Genomic DNA, 22,613 nt, shown 5'->3' with positions numbered 1-22,613 from the left:
CTGGAAAGCCCCACTTTATCACAACATCTATTCTTCTTCTTGTCTTCCATCTCTTAAGAACACTTTCAAGAGCACAAACCTCCACAGAGATTCGTACACTCCCCTCATGATTCCTCCTCATTATGAAAATTAAATATTCACTTCCACCACCTACTTTCTAGGTATTAAACAATTAAGCAGGCAGAAAGACTTTGCCCCAGAATCCCAAAGCATTGTTCATCAAGCCCCATTACTTGTAAAGTCTTGACAATAAGAACTCAGAAAAGAAATATTTTCAGAGGAGAACAAAGTTCAGCAAAAATGCGAGACAGTGCCTCTGTGTTATTTCTCTTTGTACAAGCTAAGAAACATAAAAATGCTGTTACTAATGAGGCATTAGGGATTATCTTTATTCCAGAAGATACATATTAAAAGCCATGAAAAATGAGCAGAACAACACATTTCTATGCTTAGAAAATATGTCTGACTTTGAAATACAAATTTTTGTGATGCAGGGGGAGAAAATAAAAGTTATACACTTCCTTTATAGACCCACCGTGGGCTGATTGCAGAACAGAGAAGCTAAGAGGTCCCATGTCACAACCACTACTGAGACAACTGGATCATGCAGCTGGCCTGTCTCCCCTGTGTGATTGCTTGGCAATGGGCAACAAAGGGTTCTCTCTAACAAGACCCTGTTACGTGTGAATTTAAGTGACTTAAACAGGTTTTCAGAGCAGAATTTTATTCAGATCCAAATTAAAATCAGATTTTTAATTTTAAATCATGAAACATAAGAAGTCTACTTACTATTATCCTTTGTAAATGGGTCTACAAAAGCATTTCTCCATTAGCAAAGGCATTGCCAAGGCGATCTGAGGATAAATGGTTTTAGCAGTTGCACAGATTTCAATTAACATAACCCAAAGAGCCACCTGTGAATAAATATCTGCATCAGTATTAAAATCTAAAAGTGAGACTAAAGAAAAGCTGCAGCTATGAGTGCACTGTAAGGAAGCAACACAAACCCTGACCTGCTTCCCCTACCATAAAGAGTTTGTAGAGTAGAACATGAACAATTTCTCTAATCAATCGGGGACTGGTGGCTAGTTGGCTCTGTTTCCCTTGTCTTTGTACATAACTATCATGGTTTTACAACTGGAATTTAATAATGCAGTACAGGCCTGGTATGGTAGGGACACCCTGAGGAGACTCAGGATATGGCCCAGAGGAGTACAGGCAGGGGATGATAAGACATGGAGCACATACTTGGCATCCCAGACCCCACAGCTGTAAGCATCTAACCGCTGGCCAGTTAGAAAATTGCAGATCTGCAGACAGGCAAAGTGAAGAAAATCTGGTTTAGATGTAGCAAAGAAGGAAAAAAAAAATAGTATCTAGCACACTGAAAAACACCATATGCAGAAATATCAGGTGTAATGCAGAGCACCAGCCCAATGGAAAAAGGGAAATATATTAGCAGGCATATAAAAGAAACTCCAGGTAAAGAAGAAACTATCAAAATGGACATCTCAATCCTCCCCAAAGAAGGTCTCCAGTTGCTGCCAACTTATCATAACATCCCCACCAACACCACCACCAACAGCAAAATCAAACCATCAAGTTTAGGAATCAGAGCACTGGAAGGGCACAATACCAGAAAAGAGGTAGGAACTGGGAAGCTTTCAACTGCAGTACCACAATAAATGATTTCTTTTTTTTTTTTTTTTTTTTTTTTTTTTTGCACAGAAGTATTTCTTATTTTCTTTAATGAATACATCTGGACAGACAATAATGTTTAGACTAAAATTTCAGTCACACTGACATGAAATTTTTACTTTTACAAGTTGTGCCTTCTCTTGTCCATAAACAAGATTTTGAGTGCAACAAAGTTTACAAATTATTGCAAAACACAGAACCGGGCTCTGAAAGTCTTATCTTTGACCCTATGCATGTTTTTAACCTTTATCAAAGGATGGCTGTTGTGTATGACTGGGAGAGGGTATTCAAGGAAGAGGTTTTAATTGCATCTGTCAGTGAGATATACCAGCCTTTTCCATGCTTCATGCCTGCTTTCCTACCAGGCTCTACTTGCTGACTGTGACAGCTTGCTTTGGGGCTCTGGGAACTAAGCCAAGTAGTTCCCTACAGCAGGGAGCAAGCACATGACTGAAATGACATAAAATTATTATGTCTGGTATTTTGAACTGAAGAAACTCCAACCACTCCATCCAACCTGAACAGTTATGCTTCAGAACTACTTTGTTATGACACAGATTCTTAGTCAAATGCTGCACTGTATGGACGTAGCCCATGTCAAAGACCTGATAAACCTGAAGAGGGAGGATGGGAGTCAGCAGACAGAGATCAGTGTGGGTCTGGAGCTTTCTTCCCTGTGTGCTCCAGAAAGGTAGAACAACCATACCTGGAGCAGTCTAAGAAGGAGCTGGTCCTTAGCTTATTCTGGGGTTGTTCAGCAAAACTCTTGTCTCCTGCCCAGATAAAACATCCCTCACAATGCAGAGGCCTACTTCAATGACAGAAGTTGAATGACTTTTGTTGGCTATTCTGGACTCTCGTAAATGAAGGCAGAGACTCTAGCTCCACTTGACTCAGTACTCTGTTGAAGTCAGCATAAAAAGCAAAGACATACTTTGCTCTGCAAGCATCATTCCTGCTACTGCCACCTATGCTGCAGAAGGTTCATCCCAAAGTATCTCAAACTTTTGGAACCCAGCTGGAAAGTGGCACAAAGACGAAAAAATAAGATGAGGAAAGATGAGATCCTAGAATTTTGACAATATTAGCAGTATGTGAAGGTCATCAAAACAAGTATATCTGTTTAAAACTATTAGAAGAAGCAAGCTGGAGAGCAAACATAAGTCAGTCAAGAACACAACATCTTTACTCTGTTTCCTAATTCAGATAATAGCACAGACAATACTGCTGTGCTGCTTGATGAAAAGGGCAGTCCTGACATCCCTTTTTATTGGTGTATCTGTGCTTTGTTCTGTTGCTGGCTTTTTTTGCAAGCTCCTGCACTTTGTAAATCTTTCCAAAGCCAGAACACTTTCTTTTTTCATGCCTTTTCTTAAAAGTTCTCTCTGCCACATTAGCTGTAAAGAGTCCTTAATATCACCTGGGTAGTTTGTGTCCTGTCACCATGGCTTCCTCATTCTTCTTTTTACTGTAACAATGCATTACCCATTAACTATGATTACAAATGTAATTCTGTTGCTCTGACAGCTACCTAAATATATCACACAGTGTTCATAAAATAGGGAAGAATTCATGACCATATCTGCAATACAAATAAAAAAAATAAATTATAACTGTGAATCAACATAATGATTGTATATCCAATATTCACTAGTAAGACGTTTACAATAACTTGCCTTCATATGCATGTTTAAAATTCAAGCACATTTTTGTGTCTCACATTAGCTATAGGGGAAAAAAAAAGTTAACTGACTATTATTAACATCTCAAAGAGAAGCATTCAGAACTCAGATAATGTGAGAATTAAGGTTGCCGGGGAAACATTCATTTCATTCCATTGGGCACAGGCATTATGATACACAGCTTAATTCCACAGTCACACACTTTGTTTTTTGTAGGTTTTCTGCCTCACTTCAGTCCTCCCAGGTTATGTTGCTATAGATTATTGGTTTATATTGTTCAACATATAGAGTGGTGGGAGCTTTTTGTAATCCAAAGCCTAAACCAGACATCCAACAAAGAACTAAACAATCCAAATAGTTACATTTTAGCAAATTCCAGATAAACTAAAGATGGTTTTGCTACAGGAAAAAAATCAACAGTGTTCCTAAATCTTCCTAATAAATGTGCTCCAATCCCTGGCTTTAATCATAGCATTAATTAATGAGGAGTGTGAATAATCATGAGGAATTTATATTAGGGAAAAAAAATAAAGCAGACATGGTTGCTAGGGAACTAAGGAAGAGGCAGGAGGCATTAAGGAGTTTCTCACTTGCAGGTCACCATCATGACTCCAACGACTCCGGGAGATGCTCCAGAGAAAAATGCCAGAGTCAGAATTAATAGAGGCTAAACATGTTTTACTCTGACGACCATCTTACATTAAATAAATTAACAGATTGCCACACTTTCAACAGCAAAAAGATATTAGAAGCCCACAACAGTCACTGTACTTAAATGAAGGCTGCAGAAAACCCAAGTTACTCTTTCTTTCTGGATCTTTTTTCCAGGGTGTGTATGGTATCAGCACATAGGAATTCTCCCTTGGGCCAGACACCTATGCTACAAGACAAATTGACTATAGACTACAGCAAAGATACCATAATCCAACAGGATAATAAAAATGAAAAGAAGAAACAGATGACAAGTGATGTTTTAAATGCTATTTAATATTCCTTTCCCTTCTCACAGCTCCCTCTATTGTAGACAAGCCACCAAGAGGTACAAACAGCTGTAAAATCAAGTCCTTCAGCAGGGAGTCTTTTTGCCACTCAGCTATCCAACAAGAAATTCCAATTGTATTTTGGGTAGGATGTTTGGATAACATATATTTAATTTTTCTGTAGTCGTAAAATAGGAAAACAACCATGAGAAGGAACTACTGGTGACATTCTAAAGACCATTGCTGTAAATGAGAAAGAAGTTTCAAAAGAAAGCCCTACCAGGCTGGCATTTCATAAGAGGTATCATATTTCCGCATCCTAAAAGAAAAAGATAATAAGGGCAACCATCAAAGACTTGCAATGTTTAATAGAAGTTTAGCCCTCAACTCCCTAGTAACATTACCAGATTACCTGGCAATGAAGAAAATTAAAAAATCGCACTCAACCATACATTCAGGTCTTATTCTTCTTGTTTATCTACATTTTTTTCACATTGCTCTCCCTTTTGCTGGTGACATGACAGTCACTAATTGCTGATCTGAGACTCATTAACTGAATTTATACAAAACAGACAGGACTATGAGTACCTATTGCTATTCGGTATTCTTGACTGACTATCAAAAGCCCAGAAGTTTTTTCCAAGTCTGTTTCTCCTAAAGCCTTGCTTTTTGACTATTTTATCATTTGATGCACAAATCCTCTGACTTGTCAGTGGCAATTCTGGTGGTAACTAAATCATCCTGGTGACCTAGGAAGCAGAGATTTACTCTCAAGAGCCAGTGTTCATTCAAAACCAGGTTGAATCCTGAATTGGTGAGCACAGAAATCCTCCTGGAAAAATGAGTCTATTCCTCAGGTTCAGTCCCAAGGGCAGCCCTGTCTATCCAAATAGGAGATGCAATGATTGTTCCCACACGTGCTGAGCTGCCATCCAGGATAAGGGTTGTCACTACAGCCTTTGCTGACTGGTACCTCTTTCTCCCATACTGCCAGATTAAACTGCCCCTTTCAGCCTAGATCCTGTAATGGGTCACTGTATGGTGAGGAGCCAGATAACACTATTCAGTGACTCCTTGAGAAATTAAAATTTCTCCTTATGCTTAAAGCATAAAGTTGGACAAGTAGACCTGGACGCACAGATCCAGCCTAAAGTACCAGAGAGCTCAGTAGCAGGGATGATACAGGTTGGTCACTCTGACACGCTGAAGAGCCAGTTCATATTAAGGTAATTTTCCAAGAGCTGAAAATTGATTACATATTAATGAAACACTCACCAGGGCAAATGACAAACCCAGACTATATTTTTAATATCATTAAAGAGACACTCCTGCAGCCTTTCTGCTCTCCATGCTAGCTGTCACCATAATACAATCAGGCTACAAGGCTGAGCAATCACAGAACACTTCTGTTAAGTTTAGTTCATCTTCCTGAGCAGAGACAGTAATTTCCACTTCCTCTACAGCACAGCACACAGATTAACTAGAATTGTGGGGAAAATGTAATGTACATGTAAGGTAGTAATGTGCTTGTTGGACTCTAGAAGAAAGAGGTAGAGACATTATGAGAGCTAAGCCTGGCACTTCTGTAAAACAATTTTGTAAGTTTCCTGCTAGCTTTTTATTCTTGTTTTGAATATTAGCAAACTCCATAGTAAACCACCAGCTGGCACAAGGAGCAAGAAATCACAGCATGGAAACAAAGTCACTTGAAGCCTGCCCTGCAGCAGATATTTATTTGCACACACTAGGGATGCCAATTTAAGAGCTATTTGCCAATACATTCTCTAATGTTTTCTGAGTGACACTAAATGGAACGTTTGCTTTATATTCCATGGATATTTTAATGCATGTGTAAGAATAAGTAAGCACCTTTAAAAGCCTTCTCAGGGGAAGAAAAAATAGAAAATAAGAGAATACAAAAGAAGTAAACTGTGTCTCATTGTTTTCTGTATTTGGGGAAGAGGTCTATTTGTTTCTTTTATGACTTGCTGAACAGCAAAGCTGTTTCCATGTCAGTGGGTGTGCAAGACCACAAGGGTAAAAAGAAAAGCCTCTCTGTCCTAATTCAGACCCTTTCTTAAAACTGCTTAAGTGATCCGTTCCTGCAGTGGGGTTAACCCTAACTGGTAAGATTGAACAGTATGGTTTTGTATTTTAAATGTTAAATGTATGGAAGATCTGCTAAGGAACCATAACAAGATCTTGCTTCTCCTTGAGGTGGGTGCAGCCACCCACCAGAGGTACACACTAGCACAGGGTGCTCAACACAGCTGACTCGAGGATTTTCCTCGAGCTACACAGCAAAGGCACGGAAATCTGAAACAAACACTTCCAACCTGTCAAACATGTTCAAAATAACAATCTCAAAATCGCTGGCCACTTTCTCTCATCACCCAGGACCACACACAGGACTGACACAAGACCAACAGGGTGCTGTTCCCTACCCTAACACTTCTGGCATGCCCATGCACATGCCACACATCTCTGCTGTAAACACCACAATTCTGAATGTCCTGCTTGCCATGTTCAAGACTTCATTTCTTCAGCAAAGCTGGGAATCTGATCTACTCATTCCCTTCAGTCTTATGTAGGAAAGTTGGCTTATGCCATTCCATAATTCCACATCCCTACAAAAAGTTGTTGAGCTCAATTGTGCATAACATATTTCAGATATGAAAGGAATGGTGTTATTGAAGTACAGAACATATATAGGTGTTATTTCCAAAGCTGCACTGGAAGCATAAAGATCCAGGCATACAACGCTATTTTAAGACTTTGAACATTGAAACATTTGAAAAATAAAATTTCTTATTAGTGTACAAAAACATATGAAAGCCTACAGGCATTTATTAATAAGGCTTGGTCAAGTCAAGTAACTCATCTGGAACACCACAGACTTTAATTCTTATGATCAGCCCAACTTTGACATATTTTCACCTATCAGGTGGCTGGAGACTGAGCTGGAGGCAGAAATCATCTGGATAAAGAAAAAAAATGAGTAAAATAAAGCAAGAAACTGATGCTAGAGGAGAATGCAGATACAAGACAGGCACAGAAGAAGAGCAAACAACTCTCATATAAGGAGAAGAAACAAAACAAGAATTTATCACTAAGCCTGTGAAGAACATGGAGTTGTGAAAGCAGAGGAGGAGCTGGAATTGATATATGGTAAAAGGAAACAGGTGTACAGGTAAGTATCCCAGCTTTGAGAACAATCTCAGGCAGGAAATTTTCAAAGTGAAAGTAGTCAGCAGTGAAAAAGCTAAGAGGCAGAGCAGAGTAAAGCAATATATAAAAACCAGAGAAATAAAAAGCACAGGGACATGGAGAAAGAGCATAATACTACAGAAGAATTCTTTTCAAGAATTGGAATCTAAACCTTGACCCACCAATTAGTTTTACAGTGGCCACTGTGTAGATAGACCGTTGTAGATATCAAACATCAGGCCCTGGCTGGGCAGTGAGTAGTGCAAAGGCATTCACTCCCCACACTCCCAAAGCCACTGAGATGCCATCTGTACTCTGAGTCAGGGAAAAATGAGGAAAAACTGTGTCGTTGACTACCTCTGGACTCAGAGGTAGTCAACCACACAATTACTCTCCTCTGCAAGAATATTCTAGCAGATAAAAGGATGTGAAACAGCAATCAGATTTAACAAGCTCAAGGCAAATATGGGAAATGTAATACAGGACAAGTTAAAATTATTGTCTTTTAAGTTATTGTGATGAAAGTTATATGAAAAGCCAAACATCCTCAGAGTTTAAACAGTTTATGATGTTTCAAGAGCTTTAAAATAAATGGAATGCCTTTACAGCACATTAAGCTTTTCAAACAACATGTCAATCCAAGCCTCTCCATTTCAGAGTATTGAGATAATGGCTACTGAAAATGATTGAAAATATTTATGTGGAAATTCTGAAAAGAAAAGAAACTGAAATTCAGAGCAAGCATTTCACCCCCAGTTTAGTTTGCATCATTATTAATGTTTTTTTAACAATTTTAGCATAAACATCTTTATTATCTAGGACTGGATGTGGGTTTTGATTCTGAGTTTGTGCCCTTTGAAAATGTTATAAAGCTCTTTGTATCTTGGTACTTACTAGTATTTACTAGGGGATTAGGAACGCCAGAGTTACCCTCTCACTCTTGCTCACATGCCTGCTAACCCTACTCTCACCAAGCGTAACATCAAGTGTGTTGGGATTGATCTAAAAATGTTAACAAAAGGGTTTTTATCAGCCAGGCCACCATCCGCTTTTAAATTAAACACTTTGATACTCCAGTAGAAGACCCAGGAATTACTCAAATTAATATGAGTTTTTATCCTAAAAGAGGATGCATGCGTGTGTCTACACAGAGCCCAAAGGATTACAGTGAGGTCTCACAGACAGGGACCCCGCAGCAGTATAGGTTTAGGGCCAGGAGGGGTAGCAAATGACTCCTCTTCATTGCTTGAGCTGAGCGCAGACCAAATAGCAAAGCAAAAGGAAAGAGACAAAACTCACAGCTGGGCATAACTAAAACAATTTTTTAAAAAATTTTGTAAGAAAGAGAATTTTATCTTGTCTGCTCAGTGTCTCTGGGAGATCCATGGGCAGGCTGGAGATGCCTTGTGCACATCAGGACCTGCCTTGGAAGGGGTGCTGCATACTGGAAGAGTGATGAAATGGCCTGATGATGTCTGAACAGCATGGTGACACAGTGAGGGGTGCTGCAGCTTTGGGACAGGCTGGTTTGAAGAGGTGTGTAATGCCACAGAACTCTCAGGGTGTCACGGGCAGCTGAAGGGACAGTGTGACAGAGTATGATGCAGCCAGGACTCAACAAGGCCAAGAGGGGCTGTGCTGACTCCACTGCCACACCCAGCCCCATGGGTTACAGCTCTGCGGGGCAGCCTAAGCTATCACTTCAACCCCTCAGCTCTGCCTAGTAGGACCTGGGTGTATTGGCAGGTGACAAGGTGACTGTGAGCCCACACTGTGCCCGTGCTGCCGGTGATATCCTGTGGTGCATCAGGTGGCCAGCAGGTCAAGGGAGGCGATCCTGCCCCTCTACTCAGCCCTGGCGAGGGCACACCTGGAGTGCTCTGTCCCCTCTGGGCTCCTCAGCACAAGGAAAACAAGGAGCTACTGGAGAGGGTCCAGCAGAGGCCACAAGGATGATTTGGGGTCCGAAACATCTCTTTTACAAGGAGAGATTGTATGTCCTCATGGACTGCTGGCCCTGTTCAGTCTGGAGAAGACTGAGAGGGGATTTCATAAATGCATATAAACATATCAAAGGTGGGTGACAAGGGGATGGTGCCAGACTCTTCAGTGGTACCCAGCGACAGGACAATGAGCAGTGTCCATAAATTAAAACACAAGAAGCTCCACCTCAACTTGAGGAAGAACTTCTTTATGCCGAGGATGGCAGAGCACTGGAACAGCTGCACAGGGAGGTCCTGGAGTCTCCTCTCTGGAGACTCCGGAGACATCCAAATCCCTCCTGGATGTGTTCCTGCGTCACCTGCTCCAGGTGACCCTGCCTTGGCAGGAGGGTTGGACTGGGTGATCTCCGAGGGTCCCTCCCAGCTCTGATGATCCTGTGGCTCTGTGAACCCGGAGGCAAAGATCTCTGCTGCTCGCAGTGACGTCACAGCTGGTGTCACACCAAGGATAGAGCTCAGAGGAACCGAGGGCCACAGGGTCACCCCGGGGCTGCATAGCGACCTTCCCTCTGGTGGGCTGCCGCCTCCCGCGAGGCGCCGCAGTGACGCCATTCGGGTGTGACGTCACGGTGCATGCGGTGACGTCACCGCGGCGCTGCCACCACGGAGTGCGGCAAGCCCTTACCTGCCGGCGCTTGTCGGCCGCCTTGGGGGGCATGGCCGTCCCTCACCGCAGCGGACACCCCTCGCGGCAATCCCGCGCCCACCGGGCACGCCGGAAGTTGATGGCGGCAGCCATGGCAACGCGCCGGAAGCGGCGGATGGACCTGGCCATTCCCCCAACCCCCCCCCGCTCTCCCCTCTTGGGAGGAAATGGTACAACCCAGCTGCCGCGGAGAACAGAGAGCCGCGGCCCAGAGAGAGTGACAGCAGGCCCCGCCCCCTTTATGAATATTCAAATAGGGGCGGGGCTACGGGAAGCAGAGCAGCTGGGCCTCGACCTAGTGACCGAGGCCCCGCCCGCTTTATGAATATTCAATGAGCGGGGCAGGCCCCGGGGAATGGAGTGACCGGGCACAAAACTGGTGATAGTGGTCGCGCCCTCGAATGACCATTCAAAAGAAGGCGGGGCCGTAGGGAGACCACCGTTCGGTCACCGACGATAGCGCTCCCGCCCCTCATGAATATTCAAATATGGCGGGGCAGCGGAACCCAGCATCCGGGCCCCGAGCGAGGGGCAGTAGCCCCGCCCTTCATGAATATTCAGAAGGGGCGGGGCGGCGGCCGGACCCGGAAGCGGCGCGGCTGAGTCACGGCGGCGGCGGCGATGAGGCAGCCGCAGCCGCGGGCGGTGTCGTTGTCATTGTCGCCGTCGCTGTTCCCTCTCGGCGCCTGAGGAGCCGCCCGCGCCCGCCCGCCCTGATCTCCGTGCTCCGCCCGCCGCGCTCGGCGCCGCCGCCAAGATGATGGAGGAGATAGACCGGTTCCAGGTGCCCGCCGTGCGCGCCGAGATGCAGCCGCTGGTGAGGGGCGGGCGGGCGGGGCCGCGCTGTGCCCGGGTTGAAATGACCCCGGTGCCGAGGGGGTCGCGCACACGCCCCGGGTGTCGGCGCTGCGGGCGCGGCGGTGCCGCCGTTATATAACGGGGTGTCCTGGGCGCTGCCGCCATCCTCGGCGGGCCGGGGCCGCTGCTGTGTCATCCCGGGCCATCCTCGTATCCTGCCCCCCGCCCGTCCTCTTCTCCTCCTCCTCGTCCTCCTCGTCCTCCTCCCCCGGTGTGTCCCCGAGCGCCGTCGATAGCAGACGCGGGCGGGGCAGGCGGGCGGCTCCGCTGCAGCCGCGGTGGGAACGCCGCTCCTCCCGGAGCATCGCGGGGCGTTCTCCCACCGCCGGGCACGGGAATGGCCCGGGGACCAGGGGGAAGCGGCGGAGGGACTGGGGAGCCCGGTTGTAGGCGCTGAGGACGGATGGGCTTTTAATTGAATTTTACAAGATAGGCGAGGTCGGTGGAGGAATCGGGCGGTGTTTGTGCCCAGCCCGGGCTGGGAGCGGCGGGGAACGATGCTCCCCGGGGATAGCAGGGCTGCGTGGAGTGGATGTGAAGTTACACGCGCAGTGAAGCCGCAGGACCTTCTCCGAGGATGGTTTTATAGCCTGCAGTGAGGAGATGCTTATATTGTGTAAAGTCCAGGTGTTCTGCAAAGAAACATCTCCGTCAAATTAGCTTTGCTCACATTAAATGGTCTGTGTAAGAAAAGCAATCTGTGAGGGTTTGATGCCACGCCACGGCATGTGTTTTTCATATCAGGATGTTTTTTCACGTCGTAGACACAATTATACTCAATTAATGAGCTCTGGAGAGCCTGACATAATGGTTACACTACTACATGGGACCCTGGGGAATCTTTCAGAGAAGGAAGTCTGCAGGCTGACAGTACTTTGCAGATGTGCAAGTGGGCAGGTAGAGTGGTCCTGGGCTTTTGATAGCTTTTGAAATGAGTTATGAAGGAAGGCCAGCTGGCTGGCAGCCAGGGGAGATGCTAGACCATCATCAGATAGTGCAAGACTTCTTATGAGCTTGTAGCTGCATTGCTCCAGTGCCACAGGCTTGTTTGTGTGTGTTGTGCCCCATCTGCCTGCCACAGAACTCTTGAATCTGCCCATTTCTGTTTTCAACCTGGAAGAGGTTCTCTTGTGTGTTCCCCTCCCCTCACTCCCATCTTCCTCAATCTCTGCCTGGAGGTGTGTTATTAGTAACCTGGGGTCTGTTGAAATACAGTTCATCTTGGCATTAAAGTGAAAGCTGGATAACGAGCTCGCTTGCTCAAGGTTTTGATTCCTTTTGGCACCTGGAGTAAGCAGTTCCCATCTCGGCATCTGATTGTGTGAGACAGGCATATGAATTGTTTGGGAAGGTGGAAAGAACTTCAGTGAAATACTTGCGCAGTTCCTTTTGGCAGCAGGTGAGGATAGGTTGTTGCTAGGTTTGTGCTAGCACTGAAGCACTTTTGAGATTTCTAATATATCAAACCATACATTATTTAGAGTTGATGTAGACACAACCTTGGTTCCTTGTTGCAGTTAGTGTTTGTAAGAAGTGGAGAGCACCATAAGTGTCTTGTGAATAGAAAAGCTCTTCAAGGTCTACAGACTCAAATTATCTCTCAGTGGCAAGAAAAACATTTCTCTTATTGTGGGAGTGTTGATAAATTCTGAAAATATGCTTAGTTTAGGTCGCGTTCTAGGTTTGGTTGTTTTCGTTTTGGTTTTTGTTGCTTGTTTCTTTGGCTTCAAACCTTTGTGGTGGGGCAAAAAACTGTCCATACAAGATGATAAGGGCTTGTTGCATTCCCTACTTATTGTTGGTGTTTTTATATAGAAGACTCAACAAATTGTGGCAGGAATGGCCATCTTTATTTGTTTTATTGAAGGCATAGTCGTCAAAGTAGCAAGTTTGAAAAAGCTGTTGCCAGACAAAACTATCTGTTTTCTAGAAACTCCATGATAATAGTGGAAGAGTGGAATTTGCAGATACATGCAGGTTTGCATGGACGTGAACCAGACAGAATCCAAACAGCTTCTCTGGTCCAACCCAGTTGTCTCAGGATATGATGGTGGATTGGACAGCAGTGATAGTAAACTTAGCAAACAGTTTCCTTCAACATGGAAGAATTAGAAAATTTTCACAAAGGGCTTTAACACTTGCATTAAAAAAATACTCTGTGCTTCAGGGCTTCAGTTCTTTTCTAACTACTGGAGCTCATAGTGAAACCTTGTGGTTTTGGGGGTCTTGAGTGTTCAGGTGTCTCCACACACAATTGTTGTGACTGGGTGTATAGGATTTTTCCACAGGCATGGAAATGTTGACAATGGTCTCAGAAGTGGGATGTAGCAAGTCTGGTACAGCATTTCTGGTGGTTTCCACTGGTTTGTAGTTCCTTGTCTGTACTTTGCAGATAGGGACTGGATACTTGCAAGAATCCTTGCAAGTCTGGGATTTATCATATTAATTTGTTTGGGTGATGCAGTTCTGGCCAATACTACTGTGTTGTGCCATTACAATTACCATGTGTCTGTCACTTTCCCTCCCATTCTGTACTTTTAAGGTTGCAGTTTAAACCCAGTTAACAAATAAATCACTCACAGACACTTGCTCACTTCCCTCCCACATCAGGAGGGGGGAAGAGAATCGGACAAGTAAAAGTGAGAAAACTTGTGGGTTGAGATGAAGACAGTTTAATAAGGAAAGCTAAAACCATGCTCACAAGCAAAGCAAAACAAGGAATTTATCCACCATTTCCTTTGGGCAGACAGGTGTTCAGCCATGCCCAGAGAAAAAGGGAGGGCTCGATTACAGCTGATGAATACTTGGGAAGACAAATGCCATCACTCCCAACATTCCACCTTGTTCTTCTTCTTCCTAGGTTTATATGCTGAGCGTATGGTATGGAATATCTCCATGGTTAGTTGGGGTCATCTGTCCCATCTGTGTGCCTGCCCAACCTCTTGTGCACCCTCAGACTCCTGCCTGGTGGGTGGGGTGAGAAACAGAAAAGGCCTTTATTCTGCAAGTGCTGCCCAGCAATAATGAAAACATCCCTGTGTTATCAATACTGTTTTCCGCACAAACCCAAAACACAGCCCCATAGTAGCTACTGTGAAGAAAATTAATTTTATCCCTGTCAAAATCAGCACAAAAGTATAGAATAACCTTATAATCTCAGGACTTACTGTGTACTTCCCAGTTTAAAAGCTTTCAGTTCCAGTGGTCTCGGGGAGAGATGCATCTGTCACTCTTTTCCACATCCAGAAAGCTGAAGTAAAAGTTTGTTTTTCATGTGCTACCTAAAATTCACTGTGACTTGCCACTGACTCTGTATATAAAAACAAATGTTTCTAAACATTATTCCCTGCTAAAAGCAAACAAAAAGGTCCCTTGCTTGATTTATAGAGTATACACTAGATGAAATATTTTTTGATTCTGTACCAATGGGAACAGGGTGTCCCAGGAAAGCACTGTTCCCTCTGAGTGCTGGGCAGTGTGTGACAGGTCCTGAAATGAGGCTTGTGAAGCTAGGGTTTGCTCAAAATCCTGAACTTTGTGTTGCTGACCAGCATGCATGCTTTTGAATGTCTGTTCATTTGCATGGATGAAGTGTCATTTTAGCTTTTGATGTCTTTGTACTGAACTCCAGGACAACTGCTGCAGAACTGCCTGGAAACCATCTGACAGGCCTCCTGGTCTGCCCATCTTCAAAATTAAAAGATTGGCTTCTCTTTGGCATGTAGCAGTTATGCCTTTCTTAGAACGTAGTCTGAAACCTTTCTGAACCCTTCCTACCTTCAGACTTGCCACTGACACTGGCACTATTTATTGATCAGCTGTCTGTCAGGGGTGATAGTGCACTAATGTCTAGTGTCTGCTAACAGCACATCCTGACAGTAACCAGTGCTTTATTTAGAGAGCAGGGACAGAGAACCTGACATGGCTTTTTGCAAAACTAAGTTCTTTAAAGCTTAAAGGTGGCTGGTTGGGGAACATTGTCTCTCTGACAGCCTTGTCCCACCAAGGTCTGTGTTGGCTTCCCATTGCGAGGCTAAGGGCAGCTCCCAACTAATACATGCTGGACAAAGCCTACCAGGATCTCTGGTTGCTGCAAGTTTCTCTCTGCTGATAACAAGTCAGATAGGGATTATGTTGCAGAGCTGAGAGGTATTATGCCTGCAGGTTGTATGTTGGCCAGGTCTGTCATATGTGCCCTCCAACACTTCACGCTGGATGCAGTGATGTGAAATTAATGAGGTGAGTAGTCATTTTCCTCCTCTTTCCAGCTTGTTTGGATAAGCACTGTGAAGTCAGGCAAGCTGGTTTGACTCTGTGTGACCTCTACAAATGTGTTTTGAGAACTGCTGGGTAACTGGTGCATACCCAAAGGAGAGGTTCAGCACAAGACTTAATGAGACAGAGTTGCTGTGTGCAGATGGACAAGATGGCATACAGTACCTGGTAACCTGGTTTAACCTGGTTATACATCATCCAGGTGTCAGATGGGATGAGGCCCAGTGTTTCACATCTTGGAGAGACACATTACACTGCATATTTTGATGCTGTGGTACAATTCTGTACATTTTCATCCTGGAAGAGAAGACAGGCTGGTAACTAGCACTTGGTCACATTCATGTCATGCCTGTCCATGAAAATGGACATGAAATAATGAATAATAAAATACATTGTTTGTTCTGATCCACATTTCTATTCTTGTATATTGGTCACATTTGGCTTCTATCCTAAAAATGTCTGCCTTTTCAGATTAATATAAACTAATGTACAGGGTGTTTTGTTTACTCCTTATGTTTAGTGTCCTGTCGTCCTTATCAAGATCATGCAAACTCAACTGCAGGAGCTCTGTTCTGCTTAGATTCTGTGCATTTCCAGCTCAACCTGTTGTGATCCTTCTACACTCACAGAAAGGTCTCTCTGCCTTAGCTGCTGGGTAGTGGGTTATTTCCAGATAAAAGCAATTCAGGGTTTGCAGGGTTGTGATGGGGCCTGAAATTCATTATTTCTGGGACACTTACACTTGGTAGATAGCTTTCTTGGCTGATGGAGTTGGTATTTGATGTCTTAACTTCCAGCTAGTCATTTTTTCCTGGTTTGTTGGTGGTGATGCATTTGTTATGATGATTTGTTTTCTAGCAAGTTTTTTGCTGGGAAGGTTTCCCAACATAAAATTCTTATTACAGTGGTAGATATTAAAGGGAGAGAGAGATGAAGGGAAACTTGCACAGTGAGGATGCTGCAGGCCAAAAAGAAGTAAAATTTCCTTTGAAATAAGAATGGCTGACCCTGTAGTTGTGTGTTGAGCCTTCTTTTCTTCAGCACTGGAGTCTCACTGCACACTCTCTCTGTGATTTTTAAATCTGTGTTTTGGACTGTTACCGAAACTCTTGCCAAACCCTTAGAATTTTTGTTAAAATGAAACGTACTGAGCACGGTGCAGTGGAGTTGTATCTTGAGTCTGTTGGAACATGGATGCCTACTGAGCCCGAGTCTCTTGCATGCACCAAGCCCTGGCTGGCATGTGATGGCAGACTGACAGGTGACAGTGTTGGATCACACGTTGCTCCTATAGACCAACACGGGCAGTTTCTGTTCTTAGCACAAAAATGAAAGTAGAGTAAAAGTGCTTTTGCTTACATGGCATCAGCACCACTTTTCCCAAGAACGCATCTGTCGAAGCGCAGCGGCTTCAGTGGAGCTTTGACACAAACTTCTAAGACTTTGGCTCACTTTCTGAAAACAGCAGGAATGCAGTATTTCAGTTTCCCAGTTTTCAGCCCACATGAAAAACGGGAGCTCTTTCCAGAGAAATTGGGCTGGTGGTTCCTATATCTCAATCTGGATCATTGTGCCTGGCCTGGTTCCTTGCCAGCAGGGGCCTCAGGCCAGTAGCTCCAGTTACGATGATGACAGCCAAAGTAAGGATTTTGTTCAGCCAAATCCTACAGTGATACTGCTGGCTCTTTGGCTGAGATGCCAAATCTGCGCCAGTTCTGAAAGTGTAAAATCTTCAGAAATTTTGAAGGTAGAGAAGATGCATTTCTGTACAGCTTTGTTTTTTAACATCAGAAGAGAATAAAAATAAATTATATTATCTACCAGATACTTAGGTGTTTTTTTTTAAATGTAATTTTAGTCAGCAGAGAGTATGAGTGCTCGGCATGCTTATAGAATTTCCATTCTTTATTTCTGAAAAATACTGCCTATCTCACCTTAAGAAAGTTGTGCCGCATGCCAAGATCTCTCTGCAAAATGAGGAAAAAGTGAAGAACAGAAAACCAAAAGTAACTAAAGCAAAAGAAATGCTGTACCTGTAGGGCTTTTAAATAGTGTGTTGATATAACATTAGGTCTACAGTGCAGGTACAAAAATCCCTTATTTTTCTAGAAGGAAAATGCTTCTAAAATGAAAATGTCATCCTTATATATATTCATTGTAATGTAGCCCAGGGGTTACACAGCTACTAGTTTTGTAAATGCTTATAGTACATGAGATTTGTAATGTTGCAGGACTATGGGTCCTGAAAAAATCATTTCAGATAGTGCTGCTTTTAGTTATACAGCTTTTTTTGATGTGCTGTCATGTCATCTGTAGCAGTGGTCTAAAGATTGCCTCCCTGAATACTTAAGTTAATTGGGATTCTGTCCTGTCACTTCCCTGTCCCATATCAGGCCTGAGGTACAGAGGTATAGGAACATTTTTGTTACCACGCCAGGCTAGGCTGAAACTCCAGCAGTGATCCAGCACATGCTCCCAAAGGAAAGCGGTGAAGGATGTGCTGTTGTATCTAGAGGGTGACCTGTCAGTATATGGGAGTGTGTTATGGCTGTCACTGTCTCTGCAGGAACATTGTTTCTTCTTCTCTACTTCTTTGTACAAGTTCTGACTACAGTTGTTCTGTCAGTCATATTTGGAAATCTCCTTCTGACTGAAGAAAGGTATTTAAAAGGGGGCAGTGAACTCTATGAACAATTAAATCTGCACAGTCCACTCTTGGGATTCTACCATCATTCCCAAGAGCTTGTTATCTGTAGCATGATGTTAATATCTACTCAGACAGCAATTTCTGCTGCTGATATAGCTGTATTCTTTCTCTGCCAGTAGGTAGTGGCAGATCTGTAAAGAGACAAGATGAAGAAAATTCCAGGGTGAGAGAGGAGAACAAGGCATGCCTTAATTTCTGCAAGACTTCATTCCAGGAAAGCCCTCAACTTACCAACAAGGCTATGACCTGTGTAAAGGTACATTTTACTTTTGGTGAAATTGAAGCCTGAACTTGATAAGGATAGAGGAGGAGATCCCGTTACCATTGTGGTCTGTGGGCTAGAGGATTAAAAGTTGGCTAATGGCAGGACTTCTAGTCAGTCAGTGATGATGGTGTACCTGTTTTTCTAGACATTTTAAGATCTTGACTGGAGTAGTTGTCTTTCAGCTTCTAGGTAGATCAGTTATTTGTCACTTTCCATAGGCAGTCTATAGAAAAGTGTCTACACTTTCCCCTCACGCTCGCACATGCCATACATCTACAGTGAGGTCTTGTGCTGTTTTGAATATGAGGTTCCCCCAAGGTTATTCTGTATCTGGCACTATAAAATTATCATTGTAGTGATGCAGCCACTTGCCACTAGTAAATCCATCAGTTCAGCTCAAAGCCTTTGTAGTCTGAACCATCATTATTCTTTGAGTTTTAGAGTGTCATCTTGTGCAATGGATTGGTGTCCATTTTGTGGTAAGCAGTCGGAAGCAAGCATTTGTTTCATTGGTTTGTCTCTGAGTATTACCGCGTCAGAGTGACTGAAGTTGTAGGTGGAAATTTGCTTAATTTTGAAGAGTAACTGCTAGCAAATCTGCTGAACTTTTGGACACATCCATCACCAATTCACAGGATAGCAAGGTTTTATCACATCGGGAAACTTCTTTGCAAAGAAATGCTCTCCTAAATATGTGCAGAATATTCAGGTTGCATCCCAACTGCTTTTACTAGGTGAGTCACAGTCATCTAGTTGTGGTCTGAGAAAAGTGTATTTTTAGTAAAGTTGAAGGTAGCACGCATTGTTTTTGTTGAGAAGAGCCCTGTCTCTCTAAAGATGCATAAGACCTTATTTCCTATACAGAAGAGAAAAGGGAGAGTACTGTTTGTTTCATCTTAAAAGGTATTTCAGCTGTAGTGGCAAGCTCTCTACTGGGGATGCAACCTCTGCTGTGAACAAGTTACCTTGCTAGAACATATTTAAATTCTTCCCGAGACGGCTAATTTCTCCTGCATAGAACAAAGTCGTTGGCTATCAAATAACTGGCCACCAAGTGACTCCTGTAACCCAGCACCATCTGCCTACCAGAGTACATTGTTTAGACTCTGTGTGCAGTGCTGAAGCAGGTAGAACAAACATACCTCTGCTCTTTCCTCAGCGTGCTTCCAGAATAGTTTGTGTTAGAGCTTTTCTGAGGAGCTGCTGTTTTGTTCAGCATCCAGGACCATCAGACATGGATTGTTCCTCTTTGGACATGGTATGGTGTCTTGACTCATGCTTGTCCGACACTGCTTTTTCTTAGTTTCTCTTCAGTTTCCTTTCTGAGCCAACTTCTATTTAAACAAGCACCAGTCTTTTGGGCTCTGCAGCGTTCAGTCCGATAAATCCTTTTCCTAAGCCAGGCAGAGCAGCAATATTCTAATGATCATTTCTCTCTTGTGTGCTTTACTGATTGCGTGGGAATGCCAGTTAGTGATTTAGTACACCCATATCCAAGCAAAATGTTTACCTAGGTTATTTCTTGTTTCATGTTTTTGTTTGTATGTGGCTCTGGGTGAAAACCAATCTTGGCTCTTGCATCAATGTCAGAGCTGCTTATGCTGATCTAATTATTCTTTCCTTCCCTATTCCCCATTGAATTTGGGACGTGGTGGTTTCTGTTTTTTTCAGCAAGTTTGCCAGAGGCATTGGAAGAGCTTTTTAGCTGGGGTGAGATAGCCTGCTTTGGTGGTGGACTCTCATGCTCCTTTCTTTCAAACAGATGTCTTGCAGCTGGCCAGTAGATCTTTTTTACCTGGTAGACCAAGCATTTTTAGCTGTCTTAAATGTAGTTGTATCTGTGTCTTCATCAGTTCATCATTTCACTTTTTTTGCATAGTTAGCTGTGGTAATTTGACGTTTTTTTGAGTTTCCGTGCTCACCTCTCTGATGGTGTTCTCAGACTTAATAAAACTGTTGCTTTTTCCCTTAGAAGTGAGAAAGCACTGCAGTCCCTGCAGAAGAGCACATTGGCAGTGTATTACAGTATTGAAAAGGACCTGTTGGTTAGACCCACATTTGTAAATTCAGAAGAGATTCATTTACACTTACCTAAGCTCTTTTGGTAGTATTGCTTAAGTCATGTCCCCAGACAATGAACTGTTCCTGTTTCACTCTTTGTCTGATGTACCAGCCTCACAGCAGATTAATGATAGGGCAAGGGAGGCATATGGGACTTATCATGTTTTGAGCCAGCTAGTTCTAGGAAAGCAATTTCTTGGAGTTGAATCAGAAGGTCTAATACCTGTTAGAGAAGAGAAGGTAAGGGGATTAAAATCAAATAATGAAGTTCATCAAAGCTAAGTGCAGGGTCTTGCACCTAGTGAGGAATATGCACTTACACAGGTTAAGAGTTGAGCTACAGGAAAGTGCCTGGGGGGGCTTGGTTAGAAATCTCTGATTAAAAAGGCTTTTACCTGTAGTGTTTAACATAGTAGAGGAAAGTACTTATAATTTTAATGCTCATGGGTCTTATCCTCATTGGTAGTGTCTCAATTGTAGGGCCTAATTTCTAATATCAAACTTGTTTTGTTGTCAGTTGTTGTAAGTAGCTTGATGTGTAATAAATGACAAATTTTAAAATTTCTGAAGTTTGCAGAACCTGAACATCCAAGGAGCTGTTAGAGCAGACTGACCTGAAAAATGGGAGAGGGATGCCAGGAGGTGTGCATTGCATGGCGTGCATGTTGTTAATTGAAATGAAAAAATGAATAGGAATGTTCCTGACCGGAGATGGCATTGCAGGGCTTTTGTCTGGCAGAATCTTGTGATTGACATGTCTAAAAACAATATACTTCTTTGTATGAAAGCATGACTTTTTTTCCAACAACATGCATGTGATGCAAATGAAAAATACACTGTCTGTGATGGCCAGAGCAGACTCTCCAGCTGAACACCACATACAGATTGTGCAGTCACTGCTTTGTCAGTCAATGCATGGAAAGGGGCAGTCATGGTGATGGAACAGAAGTAGTGAAGGTTCAACCTTCCAGACTTCACTAGTTTGTAGCAAGGGCCTGAGGTGTGCAGAGAAGTGTGCAGTGCTCCAGTGTCGGTACAGGGACCAGGTCTTAATGCCAGCCTCTCCTCTGCAGCAACACTTCCACTAATGCTTCTGTGGGACATCTTTGTTCCAGAGGCAAAATAAATTAGCATAAGTACAGCCTGCATCATCAAGATTATCTGATGCCTTTTTAGTTGTGGCATTGAGCCCTAGTGGTAGTGAATGTGGGATTATTTTGAAAGCACAAGGCAATGCACCATACCTGAACCTTGTTTCTCATAGCATCTGTCTCTGGAATATATGTGGAACAAGAGAAAACCTAGCATGATATCCCTTGAGAAAGCTAGGGGATATGTGGATGAGATGGGAATGGAAATGTGTAATAAGGCTTTCACAGGATCCATGTGATATGTAAACAGCAGAAAAAGCTTTCTTTTCTAAGCCTAGAATTCTAAAACTTCAAGGATCTTGCAGGAAAATTGTGTTGCAGGCCAGGGAAAGCCTTAACCATTCCTCTCTGCCCCTACCAATCTCTTTTGGGCCTGTGGGTCTGTCTAGATCTCTAATCTTAATTTCCTTTTATTTAAGGGGAAAAAAGGGAATTGCAGTTCTGAGAATAGTAACAGGAGCAGCATGTTCTCAGGCTCTGAGGATGGAGGTCACCTAGCCCACTGGAGCGTGTAAAAGCTGCACTTCATGTTAGGTTCTTGGCAGTTGATAAGCCAAGGAGAAACTGCTGGGTTGTATTCCATTTCTGTTAATGTGTGTGTCAAAAGTCAGATCAGCTTCCAGTTTTGATCACTGCAATTAGAGGGAAATGAGTATTGTTAAAGGACTTAGAGCAAGTCCAGCTCTTCTTGAAAATATGTTGTGACACATCTGTACTGAGATTTAAGCAGCAGGAGTTGCCACTTACAGCATTCAGGATGCTAATACAAAACCTGAAGAAATAGTCTAGAATTCTGCTAAACATTAGCCATTCCTCTGCTGCTCTGATGAAATAAAATGTCATACTGCTCCTTGTTTTCATAATTTCCAGCAGAGCCAAAACCTTTGGTGCATGTACCTTAGAAAGCATATCACAAAAGCAGTTCTGTGAAAAGAATTTCTTGTACTTCTTGCAAAAATTAGGGCAAAGTGATTGTGAAAATAGCTGAGATGATCCATGCTGTGCTTGTAAGAATTATTATAAAGCGATTATCTGGTTATGGGAGAATATTTTATTTGGATTATGTAGCTACATAGAATT

General features: G+C 43.3%; 2 protein-coding genes across 4 annotated transcripts in view; one reads left to right on the top strand and one right to left on the bottom strand.

Annotated features, from left to right (window-relative positions):
• The window catches only part of DNAI1 (dynein axonemal intermediate chain 1), a 139,819-nt gene extending 129,507 nt beyond the window's left edge, over positions 1–10,312 (bottom strand). The window contains exon 1 of the mRNA XM_038124618.1: positions 10,196–10,312. Within this exon, the coding sequence (XP_037980546.1) occupies positions 10,196–10,228 (33 nt within the window). The 5' untranslated portion in view covers positions 10,229–10,312. The remainder of the gene's footprint in view (positions 1–10,195) is intronic.
• Positions 10,313–10,792: 480 nt separating this feature from the next.
• FAM219A (family with sequence similarity 219 member A) overlaps positions 10,793–22,613 on the top strand; it is an 88,815-nt gene continuing 76,994 nt past the window's right edge. For 2 of the 3 annotated variants that reach the window (XM_038123457.1, XM_038123456.1), the window contains exon 1: positions 10,793–11,033. In XM_038123457.1, coding sequence (XP_037979385.1) covers positions 10,974–11,033 — 60 coding nt within the window. In that variant the 5' untranslated portion in view covers positions 10,793–10,973. The remainder of the gene's footprint in view (positions 11,034–22,613) is intronic. The other variant, XM_038123458.1, reaches the window with a different exon arrangement.

Source organism: Motacilla alba, chromosome Z (genome assembly GCF_015832195.1).
Source record: "Motacilla alba alba isolate MOTALB_02 chromosome Z, Motacilla_alba_V1.0_pri, whole genome shotgun sequence".
NCBI classification, from domain to species: Eukaryota; Metazoa; Chordata; class Aves; order Passeriformes; family Motacillidae; genus Motacilla; species Motacilla alba.
Note: the sequence above shows the minus strand (reverse complement) of the source record. Positions and strands in the feature narration are given on the sequence as shown.